The 22,736-nt window shown below is 42.7% G+C and overlaps 1 protein-coding gene across 1 annotated transcript in view; it reads left to right on the top strand.

Annotated features, from left to right (window-relative positions):
- The window catches only part of IL12RB1 (interleukin 12 receptor subunit beta 1), a 112,597-nt gene that overhangs the window by 76,866 nt on the left and 12,995 nt on the right, over positions 1-22,736 (top strand). The window contains exons 9-14 of the mRNA XM_075282265.1: positions 692-899; positions 5,089-5,259; positions 6,093-6,182; positions 7,260-7,415; positions 12,407-12,550; positions 17,004-17,091. Of these exons, the coding sequence (XP_075138366.1) occupies positions 692-899; positions 5,089-5,259; positions 6,093-6,182; positions 7,260-7,415; positions 12,407-12,550; positions 17,004-17,091 (857 nt within the window). The remainder of the gene's footprint in view (positions 1-691; positions 900-5,088; positions 5,260-6,092; positions 6,183-7,259; positions 7,416-12,406; positions 12,551-17,003; positions 17,092-22,736) is intronic.

Raw genomic sequence — 22,736 nt, forward strand, 5'->3', positions numbered from 1 at the left:
CGTCACAGTTTTTGCTGCCTTTAAAAAAAACGCTTGCAGTTTTTGATGATGTTTTTCAAGGCAACGTCCGCCTGAAGATAGGTTATGTCACTTTTTTTTACTCTAGCTGAAAATTTTGCGGCAGAATCAGCGCTGATAAAAAAGACTCCCATTGAGTTCAATGGTTTCTGTCTTCCGCGTGGAACACATTGAAATCAATGGGAGGCTTTTTAACCCATTGATTTCAATGTGTTCCGGGTGGAAGATGGAACCCATTGAACTCAATGGGAGTCTTTTTATCAGCGCTGATTCTGCCGCGGGTTATTGTGGCAGAATCAGCGCCACTTTACTCTGTGTGAATACCCCCTTATGGTCCATTCACACGGAGGAAAATGGCACTTTATTTGGCGCTGAATTTTCATTGCTGAAAAAAAGCCTCCCATTGATTTTAATGGGTTCTTCTAGCTTTTTTTTCCACTAGTGGAATTTTCCACTAGTGGATAAAAAACTAGCGGCACCCATTAAAGTCAATGGGAGGCGCTTTTTTTTCAGCGCTGAAAATTCAGCGCCAAATAAGGCGCTGTTTTCCTCTGTGTGAATGGACCCTCGGTTCAAAAACATGTATTATGTTATAAACAGACTAGAATAATATGCAAACAGTGTATTAAATCTTTGAGCAATTTTTTCATTGGTACATATTTTATATTTATAGCACAAAACTGAAGAAGAAGAAGGCGATGTGACCTACCAAATAAATGTTACCTTTCTCCATTGCTCTCATGTATCCACAAGTCATTCCACAAAAGATAACTGGTTTCACACCAACTTATCTGGAGCAGCTTATAATGTCACTGTAACAGCTTCCAATGAAGCTCAGACTGCTACACTGTGGTCTACAGTCATTGATGAAGACGGGGAAGGTAAGTTGAGTGGAAATACAGTAGTTATTAATAGTGAGCATCTGTCAGTTTGGCTCATAGACTTTGATAGCCAAAAGTATGGCAAAGAGGTATGATATGGCCATTGTTAAATATCTTTAGATTAACATTAGGAGTTCAATACGGATATCAATATTTTCTAATAATATTTTTTTTAATACATATGGAAATAAATAGTAGCAGTGGTCAAAGATTCTGACCATATGATGCCAGACCATCTTGCAGAATAAGTCTGTACTAAACCTACTATGGAAGATTAATTAAATGGATTCTATCATTAGAATCCCCTTTTCTACAAACACCACATCGGCATAGCCTTTAGTAAAGCTATTCTTCTCCTACCTTTATTATTCTGATCCGCACCGCCGTTCCTGAGAATTTTCTCTTTTATTCCTTATGCAAATGAGTCTTCAGAAAGCGCAGGGGGCTTCCTCTGTGCTTAATGAAGATGCTCCAGCACCGCCTCTCTCTTTTTCTGCTGACACCTCATCTAACTCCCACACATGCTCAGTCAGCTTTGCCATGTCACGTTGGGCAGGGCCAACTGCGCATGTCCGTCCGGCCATTTTCCTGTGGCGTCTTACATGAGCGTCCACTCAGCCACAGGAAAATAGCCAAACGGACATGTGCAGTTGGCTGTCTAACGTCACATGGAAGAGCCAACTGAGAATGTGCGGGATTTGGATCCCGAACATGGACTCTCCGCCTGATGAAGAGGCAGAGAATGGGATTCTAAATGATAGAATCCCTTTAAAACAAACCCATTTCTTTTTTTAGTATGTGGAGCTGTTATTTTCCTAATATTAATCACTGTATTTACTCGAGTATAAGCCGACCCGAATATAAGCCGAGGCCCCTAATTTTACCACAAAAAAACTGGGAAAACTTATTGACTCGAGTATAAGTCTAGGGGGGAAAATGCAGCAGCTACTGGAAAATGTCAAAAATTTAAATGCTGAGTGTTTGGCTGCAGTAGATGCTGGGTGCTGGGGAGGGGGTGTTTTGGTTGTCTGTCTGCCCCTTCCCTGAGCTTGAGGACTGTTTTTTTTTTCCCCCACTTGGAATTCAGTCTGGCTGAATATAGCGTATCTGCAGTGCTCCTATTAACTCCTTTCCGACGGAACAGGAGCACTGCAGATCCCCTATATTCAGTAGACCGGGCACTGTCAGACACAGTGATACCTAATGTGTATGTGTTTCACAGTAATTTTCTACTTTTGTATGTATTCTAGGAAAAGGAGGGATTAAGAACTTTTATTTTTTTTAAAGCTTCTTTTTTCCCCACTATTTTATGGGAGATTCTATACATTAATACTGCGGCTGGTCATAGACCCCCCACTTGCTGACTTGAGTATAAGTCGAGGGGAGCTTTTTCAGCACAAAAACTGTGCTGAAAAATTCGGCTTCTACTCGAGTATATACAGTAATAAATATGGACATTTCAGGATAGTATCAGAAATGACATGTACAAATATTAGTGAACACTTGCAATTAGGGCTGGATTCCCCAAAACACACGTTAGGCCTGTCCCATCATACAGCCCTATTGAATTGGGTATCTACTGAAGGACTGTCTGTACTTTTATTACTTCTTTAGAAATTTTTTATTAAGATCAGAATTAAAAAAAAAAAACAAACAAAAAAAAAACAGATTATGTTGGCTGCCATCTTGCCTGAGCTTTTCCTCTGCTATGTTAAAAGCAATTTAACGATATGGGTTATAGCAATCTTATGACCATAGGCAGCAATAGACTGCAGTTGACTTATTAGGTCAGTGGGAGAGTTATTTAGGCATTCTCTATGCAGGGAGGAGACAGTGGTGAACCTAGCCTCTCTGCTGCCTGAGGCGGACAATCAAAAGTGCCCCCCCCCCATCCCCCATCCCCCCGCTGGACTGTATACCAGGAGGGGGGATGCTAGTGGTAACATTACAGTGAATACAATGCAATGCAGTAATATTTTCTGCAGCAATAGTTACAGGAGAAGTCTTCCCACATTTCCACCTAATCCACAATATCTGGAAGTTAGATACACTCACTTAAAATTGATGCATAAATAAATACATACATATATAAATAAATAACACAATAGACTGTGGGGCATAATAGAGGTTGTAGGGGGGCCGCTGTGGGGCATAATAGAGGTTACAGGGGCCACAGTGAACCCTCCAAGCTCTATTATGCCCCAAAGTTGCCCACCTAACTATTATGCCCCACATTTGCACACCCCTGAACTATTATTATACTCGGGGGTCTTTTCAGACCCCCAAGTATAATAATCGGAGCCCCAGGGGAGAGGAGGGAACATAATAAACACTGTTACTCACCTCTCCACGATCCAATGTTAATCCTAGCAGGCTTTGGGCCTATATGGTAATGTCCCAGATGTCACGTGGTCTGAGATATTACCATATAGGCCCAAAGCCTGTGCTAGCAGTACCATACAGGCCCAAAACCTGTGGTAGCAGTAATAGGCTATTACTACTATCACAGGCTTCGGGCCTATATAGTAATATTCCAGACCACATGACATCTGGGACATTACCATATAAGCCCAAAGTCTGATAGGATTAACATCGGATCCCGGAGAGGTAAGTAAAACTGTTTATTATGTTCTCTCACCTCCCCTGGGGCTCCAATTATTATACTCAGGGGTCTGAAAGGACCTCTGAGTATAATAATAGCGGTAGCAAGATTGCAGCCTGGGCCCAGGCCTGCTTACTGCCCTCTGCGGCCTACAGTAGTAGGGGAAGCAGGGACGGCAATGAGCAAGCCCGGGGAGGTTTGTAAATAGGCCACTACCCACTGGGGATACTCCAGCGGGTAGCGGCCTATTATAAAACAAAAAAAAAAAGTTATTTTACTTACCAACCTCGCGCTGCTCCCGCTGCTGCCTCCTCTTCACCCGGTAGTAAAACGTCTGCGTGATGACACCACCTGCGCTGAGACACAGACGTCTAAACCAACACAGGAGAAGGCCGCTTAGGTTGTTTTAAGAGCGGCCCCTCTCCTGCGTTAGTTTAGGCAAAAAAGTTAAAAAAATAAAATAAAAATCGTTGGGGCTGCCACCTGATGCGGTCGCCTCACCTCACCTCATTAGAGGTGCTGCGCTGTTTGGAATATAGAAAGGTAATGCCGACTCTGTGACATAGGATATTATACTCTCTGGAGGCCATTTGGGGAAATTATAGTGTGTGTAAATAGGGTTTTATTCCATTTGAGGGTCAGGGAAGGGGGCGCTATGCCGTTTGGGGGTGCCTGATTCAAAGGTTTGCTATGAGGCCCAGTCTTTGCTAGTTATATCCCTGGGTCAGGGGGCAGGCTAAAAGAGTGGAAGGAGGAAACACTATGCTAACATCATGCCAAGTAACAGTAAGAATGTGGGTGGTGGCAGGCAGCATCACTTCTGGTAGCAACATTACATTGTCCCATTATTGCATCTATTGCTGACAACAACTTAGTTTACAGCCTACCTACTCCCATCTCTGCATAAAGCATGCCTAGAAAACTCTCAAGTCAGCTCCAAACGGTTGCCAAATAATGAAATACTGTTAACAGAGCAGAGAAAAAGCTCAGGCAAGACGGAAGCTCCCCTAATCATATACAGAAAATAGAATTTACAAATCGTAGAACAAAAACTGATTAGAGAAAAGTGATATACTTCAATAGTTGGTTTTAATTATTACATTTTAAAAATGTCCATACAATCCTTCTAATGCCCTTCTAATGATCTTTTAGACAGTGGACATTGCAAACATGAAGCTAATAGATAGATTTCTATAGCCAACTTCTGCTTTATGAATCAAATTATAGAACAAAGTGGAAGAAGAGCAGTCACAATGCTCTGCTGTCCGGAGGATGTTGGGGAGTTCACATTCTGTGAACTTCACTGATAAGAGTCAGATATCTTAATCTTGAGATCTTCAGGTATTGTATTGCACAGTCTATGGTTGCACAACATTAAAGGGATGACATAATCTGCTACTCTCCGGAATTATCTACTACTGACATGGATTAAAACTCAACAAATTATGTTATATAAACTTTCAAAATGATAACACAATTGGATGAAATCATGAAAAACACTTCAACATGCCTAATTTTATGTGAAAATGTATTCTGTTGTAAAGTGCACATCTTCCATAAATAACTCCTAATACTTTATATTTTCAGCAATACCTTTCCAAAATGTAACATTATCTGGAAACAATCTAACAATGAAATGGAAAGGGAAGATAGCAAGAAAATCATTATATTGTATGACATGGCAAACTAGTGAGAAGAAAGAAGTCTTTAGCAATCTCATAGAAAAGCTAAACAACAATATTGCAACCATATCTACAGGTAATTATAATCTTTACCGACCTTTATGATAATTGATAATATGACAATAGACAATGAATATATGTATGTATTTCTATACATATTATTGAAGGTATTTAAATACATCCACTTAGTTATACCTTCATGCTCACCAGGCTTCATGGAAAACCAGTGAGGAGCACTTTTTTGTGGTCTCTTTTCATACTAAGCATACTCAGTGTGGTAAGGATAGAGGCTTGATCAAGTTTCAAGCTTGTGATGGCCCTTTAGAGGGATTATCTTGAGAGAGAAAAAGTTTCTTAGTGGCAAGGATAGCATTAAAAAGTAAGAGTTTGTATCAAGGCCTAAAACACCAAATTATATTAACCTACTGGGAAAACAAAACAACTTAGAATTAAATTATATTATCAAAAATGTAGCTTTTCACCATTAAGTGAACCTGTTCCAGTAACATCAGTCTCTATGAGCCTTTCCACTGCTCTGCCCTTTCCCTGTCACCAACTATAAACCGGCCTATTGCAATCATTGCTCTACTATGAACTGATTGACTATGCAGACACAGAGTGATTGTGCAAAAGCTCCCCCCACCGTCAATGAGGGCAGGGTTATGTACTAGGCTGGAAAGTCTCACGGGGAATGGTGATGGAAGTGGAAGTTAATGTGACAGTTTACGTATAACTAAATGAGACATTTTAGTTAATAAGTGTTTTGATGAAACATATTCTGAAATGTAAAGTGTATTTATTATTAGAAAATATTTACAAATTATTATGGTATCTATGGATTTATTGTTATTATTATTGTTTATTAGTTAATATTTTGTTGGTCATTTAACATTTGCTGTTTTTTTTCAGATCATTTTCTCCAAATGAAGTGTTACAAAATTGATATTTACAAGATGGGCACTAACCAGATTACTGTGGGCACAACATACTACTTCAAGCGTATGTCAGAATCATCACTTTCATTACATTTGTAATTTATGTCTCAACAATGTTATAACTATATTGTCCCTACTGACATTCTAAATTAATGAGGTTGACTAAGACCCAAAATTAAAGGGGTTATCTGGTGCACAGATCCGAATGCTTCTGGCTCTGTACTCTATGCTCAAAACCAGAATGGGAGGCAAGGTGTCAGGACCTCACCAATCTACCATTACTGATTTTAATTCTAAGTATAGTTTATTAATTTGGAGTCTTTAAATACCAAATGTAATTTACATTTGCTAAAAAACGCATGTATTTGAACAGAAAAGGTACTTGTCAAAATCCTACTATGAAGTATTAGATTTTTGGGAGCAATGTTATGGTCTGACGGCCCCTCCTGAGGTTCTTTACTTGTAGTAGATACAGAATACCCTTGTATTGTATTGTAGACCACTTGCTATAGTCTTAAAATCTGTAAAGTGTACCAAGTGTTTTTAACATTTTAAATAAATTAGTAGAACAAGAAACATTACGGTGTGGTAAATGTCAGTACATGAAACATTGTAATATATCTTATTAGGTGAAAATGGAAATCTTCCTTATCACCCAGAACGTTGGGGTTTCCTCTTCATAAGTGTTCAAAGGCTGAAAAGCAAAAAAGTAAGCCACTACCCAGTATGCCCTATCATTCTTCTGCTCTCGGAGCACAGTCAGGTACCCCCCATACTCATGATATCAGGGCACCTTATCAAAATCATTGGGTTTCACCAACTTTTATCCTAGCTCTATTCTGTTCCTTGTGCTATAATCACTTTATCCTATACAAGTGAATAGGAGCTGAGCTGCATTAACTCATCAGAGCCACTACACAAAGTTATCTGCTATGTATACAGAGCTACCTGCTGCCAGCTCTGTTCTCTGTATAGGGACTGATGAGAAGAGTTCAGGTGTCAGACCCCTATCGGTAGGATAGGATAGGTCATCAATAAAATTTGCCAGGAAAACCCCTTTAATGATACTGACTTGGAAATTTGTTTAAATTTATACAAAATGGTATGACTAGTATATGATGTCTGCTTAACTGTCTTTCAGCTTCATTAACCGTAGGACCAAGAAATCTCACAGTACTGAATGTTACTATCAACTCATTGCTCCTGAAATGGGATGCATTTACTCTTCATGAATGTCAAAGGATTTTACAAAACTGGGTTATTAACAGAAAAGACCATGCAGCCAATGTCTCAAAGGGTAATATATGTTAATCTGAAGGAGTTTGACCTTTAAAAACCATTTATGGCCTAAACTTAAAAATATAGAGATTAACTTTGGAAATATGTTGTATTAATCATTTTGTATTGATTTGTAGCTGGAACAAAATTGTTGTTCCCCCTCGTTTAATGAAAGAAAAACCCACAATGGTCACAGAAATAACTTGTATCTGACAAAAGTAATAATAAATAAAAATTCTATGAAAATGAACAAATGAAAGTCAGACATTGCTTTTCGCTTCAATAGAATTTTTAAAAAGTAAAACTGATGAAACAGGCCTGGACAGAAATGATGGTTCCCTTAACTTAATATTGTGTCGCACAACCTTTTGAGGCAATCACTGCAATCAAACAATTCCTGTAATTGTCAATGAGACTTCTGAACCTCACAACAGGTATTTTGGCCCACTCCTCATGAGCAAACTGCTTCAGTTGTCTCAGGTTTGAAGGCTGCCTTTTCCAGACGGCATGTTTCAGCTCCTTCCAAAGATGCTCAATAGGATTTAGGTCAGGGCACCTAGAAGGCCACTTCAGAATAGTCCAATGTTTTCCTCTAAGCCATTCTTGTGTTTTGGGTCATTGTCCTGTTGCAAGACCCATGACCTTCGACTAATACCAAGCTTTCTGACACTGGGCAGCACATTTCTCTCTAGAATCCCTTGATAGTCTTGAGATTTCATTGCACCCTGCACAGATTCAAGACACCCTGTGACAGATGCAGAAAGCAGCCCCAGAACATAACAGAGCCTCCTCATGTTTCACAGTAGGGAAAATGTTCTTTTCAAGATACATTTTTCTGTCTGAGAACATAGAGCTGATGTGCCCTGCCATAAATTTGATTTTTGTCTCATCTGTCCATAGCTTGTCAACATGTAGTTTGGTTATTTATTACTTTTGTCAGATTCAAGTTATTTCTGTGACCATTGAGGGATTTTCTTTCATTAAACAAGGGATACCAACAATTTTGTCCACGTGTGTATATAACAAGTTGTTCAATTTTTTTTAATACAAGTTAATTCTACAAACGCTGTAAAGTGGTGTACATTTTCTTTTCTTCAAATTTTAATCTCCGTCTCTCCTAGTTAGCATTTTTCATTATTAATATTGTAATGGTAAAAATATGGTGAGTATTTTTATATGCCAATCAATCTATTCTTAAAGCGGACCTTTCACCTCCTGGGGCACATGCAGGAGCACACTATTGGCTGTCACATTCTGTGCCCGCAATGAAGAGCTATCGGTGCCAGTACCGTAGCTCTTCACCGTTAGAAGGGTGTTTCTGACAGTCAGACAGGAACACCCTTCCTCACAGTAGCATCTATAGTGCTGTACTGTGAGAGGGGGCATTTCTTACCGCCCAGCGATGACGCTTTCACAGTACAGTGCAGTAAACGCAACTGTGAGGAAGGGCATTCCTGACTGACTGTCAGAAACACCCTTCTGACAGTGAAGAGCTACGGTACCGGCACCAATAGCTCTTCACCATGGGCACAGAACGTTAAAGCCAATAGTGCGCTGAATTCAGTGCACTGTCTGCTTTCTAGCGGTATATAAAACCCCATGTGCCGCAGGAGGTGAAAGGTCCTCTTTAATGAAGTTGTCTCAGCACAAACGGTGAGGTATCTTTTGTAACACATGCATCATGGAACATCATAGAAACATATAGAGAAGTGGAGGTCTCAACCTATGGGACCAAGAAGTGTCCAGAGTAAAGGAAACCCATTTATAGGTAGCCTCTTGAAGGCATATACAGAGGGACGTAACTACTAGGGTTGCAGCGATAGCACCTGCCACAGGGACAGAGACATTTTTATGTAGATTGTGAGCCCCTCATAGAGCTCACAATGTGCATTTTTTTTTCCCTATTAGTATGTCTTCTTTTTTTTTTTGGAATATGGGATGGAAATCCATGCAAACACGAGGAGAACATACAAACTCCTTGCAGAATAATACTGTGTGTAGGGACCACTATGGGGCATAATAGTGTGTGCAGGGGCCAATATGAGGCATAATAGTGTGTGCAGGGACCACTATGGGGCATAATAGTGCGTGCAGGGGCCACTATGGGGCATAATAGTGCGCACAGGAATGTGGGGGAGAGTAGGGGGGTCGGTCGGTCAGGGTCTTCGGCGTCGGTCGGGGGAGTGCCCCATGTCAAAAGTTTGGCACGTTTCTAGTTTTGCCACTGTACACCTATAAGAACCCATGGAGTGTCTACATATATTTGTTGGGGGACAGTTGCCAGGCTTTTATGTATGATGGGAGGGTCAACTCCCTTTCTGTCACTAGGTTGTGATAGAAGGTGGACAAAGGCTTTGTAGGAGAGTGTTTCTGTGGGAACTGAGTTTCAAACCAGTTATTGGGCGCGTGAGGGGGAGGGTATAGATCGTTTCAGCGCTCCCAGGTACAGTGCTCTAACAGATTGATTTGTCAGTAAGTGTGTGGAGTTAAACAGAGGGTTAGTTGTAAATTCTGAGAAGGATGGGAATGCACCATCAAGAAGTAGAGTGTCGTATGGTAGATGGCGATTTCCTTTATGATGGGAGAGAACAATAATGATGATAATGAGAAAATCATCCGTTAAGGCTGCTGTGTGATGTTGGGTACCCCACAGGCCATCCCCTCCAATACAAGGTCTTCTCACATATGTTGGATTAGAGTTTCAATTGTCAAGACAAATAAATAAAAGCAGCCTTGTCCGATGCCATTCCTAACAGGAAACAAATTAGAGAGGCAGCATCTGAGTCTGGCACTGGGGTCAGAATAAAGCAACATTATCCTCTGGATGAACTGGGGAGGCCAAAGTGCTGTAGATTCAGTGTCATGAAAGTCCAGTCCACATGGTAAAAGACCTTTTTAGGGGAGATGCCCTTAACCACACAGACTGGATAAAGTGACGTTTTTGCAAGGTATTATGGTTGCTCTCCCTGCCTGGCACAAATCTGGTCTATTCTGGCATAATCAAAGTTGGTAAAAAAGATTTTAGTCTATTGGCTATCAATTTAGCATATAGTTTAATGTCAACAGAGTGATAGGGTGGTAACTACCGCATTGAGTTGGGGCCTTACCCTCCTTGGAATAATGGAGATATGAGCCTCTAGGGCTTGGGGTGGAAACAATTGGTATCACCTATGGAGTTACAAAATTGCAGAAATTGTGGCAGCAGGATAGAGTGAAATTATTTATAGTATGTGGCTGGGAAGCCATCTGGGCCAGGGAAATTCCCTGAGGGTGTATTGATAAGGGCTGTCCTCACTTTGGCTAGAGTAAATGGGGCATTAACAGTCTGTTGCTGTTGGGTTTGAAGGGAAGGCAGATTAAGAGAGCTGAGAAAGGTTTCATAGTAGAAGCTCATTAGGGGTTTCTTCAGGTCTCAGATTATACAATGTGTGATAAAAGGTGCATAACTCCTTGACTATGGCTGAAATATCTGTAAGCTTAGAGCCCAAGTCCAATACTATTTTAGTGATGAAGTTTTATTGATGTCTCTTTTTTTGTTAAGTAGGCAGGGTTGGGGGGGGGGGGAACTGGGCAATCACTCAGGGCCCCACAACTTAGGGGCCCCCTGACTGTGAATCTGCACCCGGGGCCCCAAGATTCTGAGGGAGCCCACTGGGTTGCTGGGGGCTGACTGCCTTTCTCCCCTCTCTCACTTACGAAGTGTCCACATAGGCTGACAGCTCCCTCCTCCCCCTCCTTCCAGAGTCTTGCACAGCAGGGGATAATCAATTACATTAATCCCCTAAACTTGCCCATGGCCCCACTTTGCCTAAAAGTGGCCCTGTAAGTAGGCCATGAGTTTGTCACCTTTATTGCCATCTTTGTTGTCATGCAAATAGTGCTTATGTATTAATGTCTTTGCGATTTTTAAGTTAAAACAGACCCCTACAAGTTATGAGCTCTGAGAGTACCTCTTGGGCTGCAGAGTGTTTATGATGACTTTCTAGGATGGCTATGAGGGATAGCAAATTAGTCTATCTCCTCATTCCATGCTTTCTTAAAGTGAAGGCTCAAGCTACTAAAGACAATTCTGATCACAGACTATTCCAATGAACAAAATCATATATATATATTTGTAGATAATTAAAAGTTAAACATTTTTGCAAATATAAGTAGTTAAAAATTCTGCAGCGTTTTAAAGATTTTCTCTTAGTGCTGATAGTCTGTTGTGTTGATTGGTTGCCAATGGATACGACCACAAATGCAGAAACTTTCTTGGGATTTGTCAGGAGCCCAGCTATGATTTTCTTATTGTAGCTGGGTTATCAGACAGGGACACTACACGTATCAAAAGATATCATAGCTGATATTCTGACCTTAGATAGCTCCTGCATTCATGGTCATATGCATTGGTAACCGATCAAGACAACAGACTATGACCACAAGATATTTAGAGAAAATCTTTAAAACTCTACAAAATATTTAATTACTTATATTTGCAAAAATGTTTAACTTTTAATTATCTACAAATTTTAAATTGGTTATGTACATGGGAATACCCCTTTAAGGGCTTCCCAAATCATGGTAGACCTCAGTGGTATTGTTCTCCTTGAAAAAGTCATTGAAAACCTTTTCTACAGTCTGTCTAACTTTGTATTTACGAGGGGCAGGGTACTTTCTTAATACTGCGGCCATGGCTCAAGCAGTCATTCAGCAGGAGAGCAGTAGTTAGAACCATTGGAACACTGTTGGCATATCCTTAACATGTCTGGAACAAAACAACACTTTTAATTTAATTCTTATTTTTACATCTTTATGGTTAATATCTACAACTGAACATGTTAGTGATGACCATCAAATATAGCCAATAAACCAAATTAGGAGACATAGAAATATTTTTTTTATTGGTATATGGCGACACTAAGTAACACACAAATATAACGAAGATAATGGGCACCTTCGCTGTATTATTTTTCTGTTTTGTATCAGTGTTCTATTTATGTCTCACATTGTACTATTTAATTATTTCAGAGACATATGAAAACTCATCTGTGACTCAGTACCTTGTGGAAGGATTACCTTTGGGGTTCAATTACACCTTTGAGGTTAAGGGAATTACAATCTTTGGAGAGCAAACTGGGAGCAGTTTTAAGTCTGTATCCAGCCCATGGACAGGTAACAAACAATACCATAAAAACAAATTATGAGATAGCGATGTGGACATTACAGTTAATAATTTTTATTTGATTTTTATGTGTATTTTACAAATGTGCAAATGTGTATAAATGTTGAAGAAGATAAAGGGATAATATGCAGTATACATAGATCTTGCCATGCAAATGTTATATTTTTTTTTATTTTAAATTGTGTATAAGGAAATTCTTGAAATTCAAAATAATGTATGTTGAAAGTATAAGCAGATCACTTGACTCATGGAATTGTCCAATAAAATGTTAAGTTACAGTTTGAAGAGGGCCATTTACTACCGTCACCTACTCCACTGATTCCAGTGCAGTTGGAATTTTTTTTCTAGTCCACATATTTTCCGAGCAATCATTTATGATTCTCTAAGGTGCTTCATGTACATTTTAACCCTTTAGCAATTGTCAGGGTCTGGGGTTGCTAGGTGGGGTGGCATAGACATACAAGTCCAATTTCTTTAGTCCAAAACAAAGGTAGAGCTTATTTTCACTCAAAAAAGTAGTGCATCAATAAAAGGAAACAATACAAAAATAAATATCTGCCCGGCTAGGCTCTAACTAAACATAGAATAGTTTACCTCACCTATAATAGCAGAAATCCAAAAGCCAGTAGAATCACTTAGGACACAGCTCCAAAAATATGACCTCTCTGTTGGCTCTCCAGGCAAGCTCTGCCAAAGTGTTGCTGCTGGAGTAACTTCTTAAGCCTCCTTGACGAGGAGACTCTCTGCAGCTGAGCCACTGCCGGAACATCCCCAAAGTGTGGACTTGAGGAGGGTGGAATGACAGGTCCCACTACCAATCCTACCTGCCATTCCTAAAAAACCAGCCCAGTAACTGGAACTTTGAAATAACCCTCAGCAGATAATAGTTATCTGCTGAGAAATGTTCTTTCTGGAGTTTTCTCATCTCACCTACCGTAGTAGTCTGGGTGAGATATACTCCCCCTCTGTTACCTGACCAGCCATCGGCTTACATATCCCCCCCCCCCTCTTCTCCAGACGGGAGGGCTGGGCATTTGTGGGCATCAGACAATACACCCTTGGCAGGGCATCAGCGTTTCCCAATAATTTCCCTGGCCTGTGTTCTACAGCAACTGTAAAATTTTGCAGAGACAGGAACCATCGGGTAACCCTAGCATTTCTGTCCTTATTGATTTTCATCCATGTAAGGGGAGCATGGTCAGTGATCAATTTAAACTTTCTTTTTTTTCTTTTAATTCAAAACTCAATTGAAACTTTCTGCCCAGGAGGTAGTACCTCAGAGCATCCAGCGCCAACTTAATGGCCAAGCATTCCCTTTCCACAATAGTGTAATTTTTCTCAGCGGGGGACAGCTTCCTGCTCAGGTACATCAATGGAAGCTCCTCACCATTTACCACCTGGGACAGCACTGCTCCTAGACCTGCATTTGAGGCATCTGTCTGCACCAAGAACTCTTTCTTAAAGTCAGGTGCTATCAGTGCTGGCTGCTGGCAAAGAGCTAACTTTAACTTCTGGAACGCCTCCTCTGCCTCTGGTGTCCAGTGGATTATCACTGACATCCCACCTTTCGTCAGGTCAGTGAGAGGAGCTGCAGTAGAGGCAAATTTTGGCCCAAACCTCCGTTAGAAGCCAGCAATGCCAAGAAATGCCCTGACTTGCTTCTTGGTTAGCGGTCTTTTCCAGTTTTGTATTGCCTCCACTTTATTGATTTGGGGCTTTATTACCCCTTTGCTAATGACATAGCCAAGGTACTTGGCTTCCTCTAGCCCTAAAGCACATTTCTCAGGATTGATAGTAAGGCCTGCCTCACTTATGGAGTCCAGTACTACCTGCACCTTACAGAGATGACTTCCCCAGTCTCGGCTATGAATGACCACATCGTCCAGGTAAGCTGCTGCGTAGTCACGATGTGGCTGCAAGATCTGATCCATCAACCTCTGTAAGGTAGCAGGAGCTCCATGCAAACCAAATGGCATAACCCTGTACTGGAACAGACCTTCCGGAACAACAAAGGCAGTTTTGGCTTATTTAGACAAAGGTATTTGCCAGTAACCTTTCGTAAGGTCCAGTGTGGTTATGTACCTGGCATTACCCAACTTCTCAATCAGCTCATCAACCCTGGGCATGGGATAAGCATCAAACTTTGAAATCTCATTCAATTTTCTAAAATCATTGCAAAACCTTCACGTACCATTGGGCTTTGGTATCAATACAAGTGGGTTAGACCACTCACTTTTGGATTCCTCAATTACACCCAACTCCAGCATACGTTTAACCTCAGCTGACACTACCTCCCTACGTGTCTCTGGTATTCTGTAGGGTTTGAGGTTTACTTTCCGCCCAGGTTTTGTCTCTACATGGTGCTCTATCAGGTGTGTACGCCCTGATAAATCAGAGAACTTGCATCTATTTTTCTGCAGGAACTCTTTTGCCTCCTGTTGCTGGGGAGCTGAGAAGGTCTCATTCACACGGACTGGAGGGATTGGTGGCAACGAATCACCCACCTCTGTATTTGAGGCCACCAAGGATTCCCTCTGTTTCCAGGACTTAATCAATTTCACATGGTAGATTTGAAAAGGCTTCCTTTTCCCTGGTTGGTGAACCTTATAGTTGGCCCTACTTTTTCCACAATTTCATATGGGCCTTGCCACTTTGCTAAAAACTTGCTCTCCACAGTAGGCACCAAAATAAGGACTCTTAATAAGGAGTTTTCTCATCTCACCCACCTTAGTAGTCTGGGTGAGATGTACACCCCTTCCATTACCTGACCAGCCATCAGCTTACACAATTTAGTCTTAAACTAGCCCTTTTTAATCCTTTCTGCATTCCAGCTTTCATAACTTTTTACATTTTACTTCAATGTAGCTTTATGAGACCTTTTTGACCACTTTTTATTACTTTTTGTTTTTGAGAGGTGAAATAAAAAGAAAAGATCAATTCTGGCATCTGAATTTTAACCTTTCCCCAGACATTTGTTGCAATAGTACCACAGATGTCAGGTTTTTAAATATGGTGGTGCTCGGGGGCTGAATGGCAACAACAGCCACTGGATCTACACTGTATTAGACTGATCACAGACACTAACTTCTAAAATGCCTTTCTGAAACCTGACCAAGGTGCCATTCTTGTGGCAGCACATGGGCGTCACACTTTTGTTGTGGATCACCGACACCCTGAACGAGATCTGGGCCTGGCAATGAGATTCCATGACAGCCTGGAGCTGGCTTCAATGTCCACAGCCAGATGCCACACTTTGCTCCTGTGGTGCCTTAGTCAAAGCTTTTGTGCAATTAATCAAATGAATTTGACTTATTTGGCAATTCAAACAACTGTGATTCTGATTTTCATCAAAATTGTGAAATCGATATTAGACCTTACCCAGAGTCTATATTTCATGCAGGCTTTCTCCTCCTATTGTAGAGTATGATCAACATTTTCTTCATGTAGTCTGTAGATTGGTGGTAGAACAAGGATATCTGCATCACATATATGTGATTCCTCCCATCTATGTCAGCTCACTGAACTTTTTAGTCTCTTTAAGCAAAATCATGGATATCAAGATTACAATCAGAAAACAACCATAACCTTAACCATGTGCTCATGAAAGTGTGGCTTAATATACCACTAGAAAGCCTTCAGCTTTCTTGGCATGTGCCCCGGTAGTGAATATATTGATGCCGAAACTCCCCACTGTCAGAACGGTGTTTCTCAGCCTAGCATCATTGCTGCGCTATAAGAAACACACTCCTTGACAGTATTCATCCATAAACATGCTAAGGGGGTGTTTCTTACAGCTGAACGTCATCGCTGAGTGGTAAGGAACGCTCCCTCTGACAGTACAAGACTATGTTAGCATATAGCTGGGGGGGGGGGGGGATATTTCTTACAGATCAGCGATGACGCTAGGTTGTAAGGAACGCCCTTCTGACAGTAGTGGAAAAATTTGTGCCATTAGTTTCACCACCGATATCTCTTGTCAGCTTTCTAGCGGTATATTAAACCGCACTTTCATGAGGACATGAAAGGTCCTATTAAAATAAAATTGAGCTTTTATTTTTAAGTAATAAGCCTTACTTAATTTCTGGCTGAGTAAAAACTTTGTGGTGTTTTCTGGTAAAAATTATAGTTAATTACATTTGTCATGATTACTGAAAAAAATAGCTAAAAATGTAGCAAAAACTGTGCCATTCAGGAGATTACTGTAACACAGTAGTTTGTGTAAGGAGAAATTGAAGAATAGGAAGGCCTCTATCACCAAAGGGTCTGTGTAAATCTTGAGATGGCCCTGTAGTAGTGTATGGACTACTTCAGATATTTCTAATTAATACCTACAAACCATTAGGACCATATCTAATCACAGTTTGGTAGTTATACAGCATTGCACAATGTATAGTTTTCACCAATAATAATAATAATTTATTATGTGTATTTATTTTCTTATAGTTGAGAGTACAAATAAGAGGCTTCTTGAAAAAATTGTGGGGATCCTTGTTGCTTTACTGATTGCTGGTTTAGGAATCTTGTTTTTATGGTAAGATACTGTATTTCTTAATTATGAGAGGAGAAAAAATGTAATCCCATATATCCTGTTGCACTTCTTTATGCATTATGCATTTCAACTTTTAGAGGACCCAAATAGGGACAAAATCACAGATCACAGGGACAGATTTCCATCTGATAGTCTTATCTCTAACCCACCCAGTCTCGACCATACTCACTTTGAGCCCAGGCTGATCTCACCTAGTTCCTTTGTGTTAGGTCAGTCCAGGTAGCTGCAACGGGGCTAAGGGATAGCAGTAGGGAATCTCACCCTGCACTACTCCCACTAGCTATCCCGGTCCCTGCCTCACGGGTGTGGGTCGGCTGTACTCAGGCTAAGCCTGACCCCGACAGCTCCTCTCTCACTGATACCGTAGGCCTAGAGGGAAGTGGGAGAAGGAATGCCCTATAAGACCTCTAGGGACTGGAGACTAAAGGGGGTCACCCCTAACGAACAAGTGAAGCTGCTACTGACAGGGACTGACAAGGGTGTGCGCTGACTAACAACACAAGCAGCACACAGGAAAAATGTGGGAAAGGATTCCCCCAAACCAATATGGGAAGGAACCTTACACTAGGAAACAAACACAGGGAAACTGAGTAGAAATCAAAGGATAAGGCAATTCACTCACACAGTCAATTATACACAGAGGGAGGATTGGTGAACACAGAAGGGAAAACACACAAACCAACTCGTTCACCCAAACCTCCCAAAAATCAACCACGGAACTTCCTCTATCCCAGAACACCACCTACTCCTCCTGCTAAGGCCTAGCTCTGTAAAAGCGACACTCAGCACAGAACCATGGGAGGCATGGGTTTAAATACAGAGTAGAGACCACTCCTCCCAGGTGCAAATGGGAGTACAGACTAATCAACCAGGAGATAAAGCTGCCTACCATCAGTGCGCGCATGCAAGTCAGAAGGTGTGCACCAATACTCACGACAGGACAACCCCGCAGCGCCAGGATGCCACCCCAGACACTGCGCAGCCAAAAACTCCCCAGGTAAGAAAAATAGAAAGTAAAGAACCTAAATACTCCTAACAGGATCCTCCCCTCAAGGAGAAGACTCCGGATTCTCTAGGAGCATCCTTCTTCGGGAACTCCTTGTGGAATTTCTCCACGAGTCTGGGGGCTGACATATCCGACTCCAGGACCCAAGAATTATCCTCAGGACCGTATCCCTTCCATGCCACCAGATACCGTAGCTTCCCCCGAACATATTTGCTATCCAGATCTCGGGATATCTCATACTCCCCGGACTCAGAAACTGGTGGAACCTTAACTGGAGACGTTCCCTTCTTGGCCTTCTTTAACAAGGAGACATGGAACACCCGGTTTATCTTCCACCTTTTAGGTAGTTGCAGCTGCGCCGCCACTTCATTTACCATCTTGATGATCTTAAAAGGACCCACAAACCTGGGACCCAGCTTCTTGCTAGGAACCTTCAACCTGATATTCTTGGTGGACAACCAAACCATCTCACCAGGGAAGAACTGCAACTCTCCTCTCTTCCGATCCGCCTGGACCTTAGCCTGGTGCGACGCCCGCACCAGATTCTCTCGGATACGGGACCATACCCCTTGCAGCTTTTTAGAAAATAACTCCTCCTCCGGAACTGGGGAAGAAATGGAAGAAAATACTCCGAAAACAGGATGTCTACCACCGGAGCAAAAAAAAGGTGTGGTACCTGTGGCATTGGAATCATGGTTGTTTAGGGAAAATTCTGCCAGGGGGAGAAAGGCAGCCCAATTATTCTGGTTCTCTCGAACAAAACACCTCAAAAACTGTTCCACATCCTGATTCTTCCTCTCTGTTTGTCCGTTAGACTCTGGGTGAAACCCAGAGGAAAACGACAGTGTAACTCCCAACCTGCTGCAAAAAGCCCGCCAGAATTTAGCCACAAATTGCGGTCCCCTGTCCGAAACGATCTCCTCAGGAAGACCATGCAACCTTACAATTTCTTTAATAAACGCTTCTGATAGTGTCTTGGCACATGGCAGCCTGGAAAACGGGATCAAATGGCACATTTTCGTGAAGCGGTCAACGACTACCCAAATGACCGTGAACCCCTTAGACACCGGAAGGCCCGTGATGAAATCCATAGACAGATGAGTCCAAGGTGCCTTAGGAGGTTCCAATGGATGTAGAAGACCGTGGGGACGGGTATGCGACGCCTTGGCTCTTGCACAGACCGAACAATTTTGAACAAACTGCAAGACCTCCTTACTCCACCCTGGCCACCAAAAATTCCTAGACACCAATCTCATGGTCTCTGAAACCCCCGGGTGACCAGCAAGAACCGACTCGTGACACTCCCTCAGGAGACTTTGTCGGAGAGTAGTTGGGACAAAAAGCTTGTTTCTAGGTATCTTGGAAGGTGCAGCGTGTTGCGCTTCGATCAAGGCCTTCTCCAATTTCGCGCCCAATACTGCTACCACCACTCCATCCCCAAGAATAGTGGCAGGCGCCTCTCGTTCCTCCTCAGTCGACATATACCGGGATAAAGCATCAGCCTTAACATTCTTTGAACCCGGCACATAAGTCACGTTAAAATGGAACCGCGCAAAAAATAGAGCCCATCTGGCCTGCCGTGCATTTAATCTCTTCGCCGACCCAAGATAAATCAAATTCTTGTGGTCAGTAAATACCTGGACTGGCCTTCTGGCCCCCTCCAGGAAATGACGCCAATGTTCGAACGCTAGTTTTATTGCTAGTAGTTCCCCATCTCCGATGTCATAATTCCGTTCAGAGGCAAAGAATTTCTTAGAAAAGAAGGCACAGGGATGCGTACCCTCCTCGAACTCCTGAGAAAGTACTGCTCCCACCCCCACCAAGGAGGCATCCACCTCCACTCGGAAGGCCAACCTCTCATCCGGCTGTCTCAAAATGGGAGCGGACGAGAATCGCTTCTTCAGTTCTTCAAATGCAGCTAGCGCCTCTGGCGACCACTTAGCACAGTCAGCCCCCTTCTTAGTCAAGTCCGAGATAGGTTTCACAACCTCAGAAAATCCCTTGATAAACTGGCGATAATAGTTGGAGAACCCCAAGAACCGTTGGACCGCCTTTAGGTTCTCGGGTCGCGGCCACTCCAAGACTGCCCTGACCTTCTCAGGGTCCATCTCGAACCCCTTGTCCGATAGGATATAGCCAAGGAAACATAATTTATTGACCGCGAACACACATTTCTCCAGCTTAGCACTTAATTGGTTAACCCTCAGGAGATCTAAAACCTCTCTCACTCTCTCCCAATGAGTCTCCAAATCCGGGGTGTAAATGAGTATATCGTCCAGATAGACCACAACCCCCCTCCCTATGACGGCACTTAGTACATCATTAATAAAATTCTGAAAAAACGCAGGCGCATTGGTTAGACCGAAAGGCATCACAAGATTCTCAAAGTGTCCTAGGGGTGTGTTAAACGCTGTTTTCCACTCATCCCCCTTCTTGATTCTCAGCAAGTTATATGCCCCACGTAAATCTATTTTACTAAACCAGCGGGCTCCCGTAATCTGGCTGAATAGATCCGAGATCAACGGAATGGGATAGGGATTCCGCACCGTGATTTTGTTAATCTCCCTAAAATCCAAACAAGGGCGCAACCCTCCATCTTTCTTCTTTACAAAGAAAAACCCCACTGCTACTGGGGACTTAGATGGGCGAATATGCCCCACCTCTAGACTCCCCTCAATATACTCTTTGAGCGCCTCCCTCTCTGGAATAGTGAGATTGTACAACCTTGTCTTGGGTAACACTGCATTTGGTAAAAATTTAATCGAGCAATCATAGGTGCGATGTGGTGGTAATGTCTTGGCTGCCCTTTCCTCAAAGACCTCCCTGAACTCACATATTTCTTGAGGCAAATTGTCTATAGACAAAGACATAACGGATATGGGCAGACATCGACCATTACACCCCTGCCCCCAAGAAACTACTGACTCGGTCTCCCAGTTGATAATAGGGTTATGCTGATTCAGCCAGGGCCACCCCAAAACTACTTGTGCTGGTAACTTAGATAACAAGAACAAGTCAATCTCTTCCCTGTGGCCACCCACAATAAACTCCAAACCCTCCACCTGTCTGGAGATGACAGCTTGCTGTAGAGGGGTCTTATCAATAGCCCACACCGGTATCTGAGACTCCAAGACCAAAGGACTCACCCTTAATTGCTCACAAAACTCTGAGTCAATAAGGTTGACTGCCGAACCACAATCAACCAAAATCCGGCACTTCTGCCCATTTACCCATCCTTCAAGGGTCAACCCGGCAGTCTGAGTACAGGAAATATGCACACCTCCCTCCTTAGTAGGTTTTCTCCCTTTACCCTCAATAGACCTGGGGTTATTACTCTCCTTGGCGAACCATTCTCTGGAGGGGCATACCCTTGCTACATGTCCCATCCCTCCACACACAAAACAGCGTACTGTGCGGGACCCTTCACTCTTGGGTCTTGCACTTCGCACAGTGGACCCAATCTGCATGGGTTGGTCCCCCGGGTCCTCTCTAAAAACAGAGAATTGAGGAGGGCTAAGCCCCCCAGGACTCTTGTCTCCACGCTCCCGGAGGCGCCGTCCAACTCTAATTGCCAGCTGCATGGCCTCATCTAGATCTCCAGGAACAGGGTGAGAAACTTTAACCTGGTCCGAGAGCCCTGTCTCAAACTGACTAAGTAGAGTGGGGTCATTCCAGTGTACTTCTGCTGCCCACCTACGAAACTCTGTGCAATATTTCTCTATAGCGTGATCCCCTTGCACCACACGTCGTAGGTTATACTCAGCCGTGCGTACCCTGTCTGGGTCGTCATACAGTAACCCCATTGTGGAGAAAAACGCCTCTACAGTTAGTAAGCAAGCTGAGTCGGCTGGTAACGAATGTGCCCAGATGAGGGGATCATCTCTCAATAAAGTAATAATAATCCCAACTCTCTGTACCTCAGAACCGGAGGAAAACGGCCGTAGCCGGAAATACAAAAGACAGTCCTTTTGAAATCGGAAAAAATCTGACCTCTTACCTCGGAAGGGTTCAGGTAAGCTGACTTTTGGCTCCAGAGGCCGACCCACAGGGGCGCTACTCACCTGCCTCTGTATGCCCTCCACCTGAGAGGCTGTGTGTTGAGCCAACTGCTGTACTTGAGATACGCCAGAAGCTTGGATGGCATCCATTCGTAGCTTGATCCCCTCCATCTCAGTGGAAATCTGCTGCACCGCCTGGTACAACTGTTTCAGGTCCGTCATAATGCAAACGAACCTTTTTTTTTTTTTTTTTTTTTTTACCGGCTGAGTGTACTGTTATGTCAGTCCAGGTAGCTGCAACGGGGCTAAGGGATAGCAGTAGGGAATCTCGCCCTGCACTACTCCCACTAGCTATCCCGGTCCCTGCCTCACGGGTGTGGGTCGGCTGTACTCAGGCTAAGCCTGACCCCGACAGCTCCTCTCTCACTGATACCGTAGGCCTAGAGGGAAGTGGGAGAAGGAATGCCCTATAAGACCTCTAGGGACTGGAGACTAAAGGGGGTCACCCCTAACGAACAAGTCAAGCTGCTACTGACAGGGACTGACAAGGGTGTGCGCTGACTAACAACACAAGCAGCACACAGGAAAAATGTGGGAAAGGATTCCCCCAAACCAATATGGGA

This window comes from Leptodactylus fuscus, chromosome 1 (genome assembly GCF_031893055.1).
Source record: "Leptodactylus fuscus isolate aLepFus1 chromosome 1, aLepFus1.hap2, whole genome shotgun sequence".
Lineage (NCBI taxonomy): Eukaryota > Metazoa > Chordata > Amphibia > Anura > Leptodactylidae > Leptodactylus > Leptodactylus fuscus.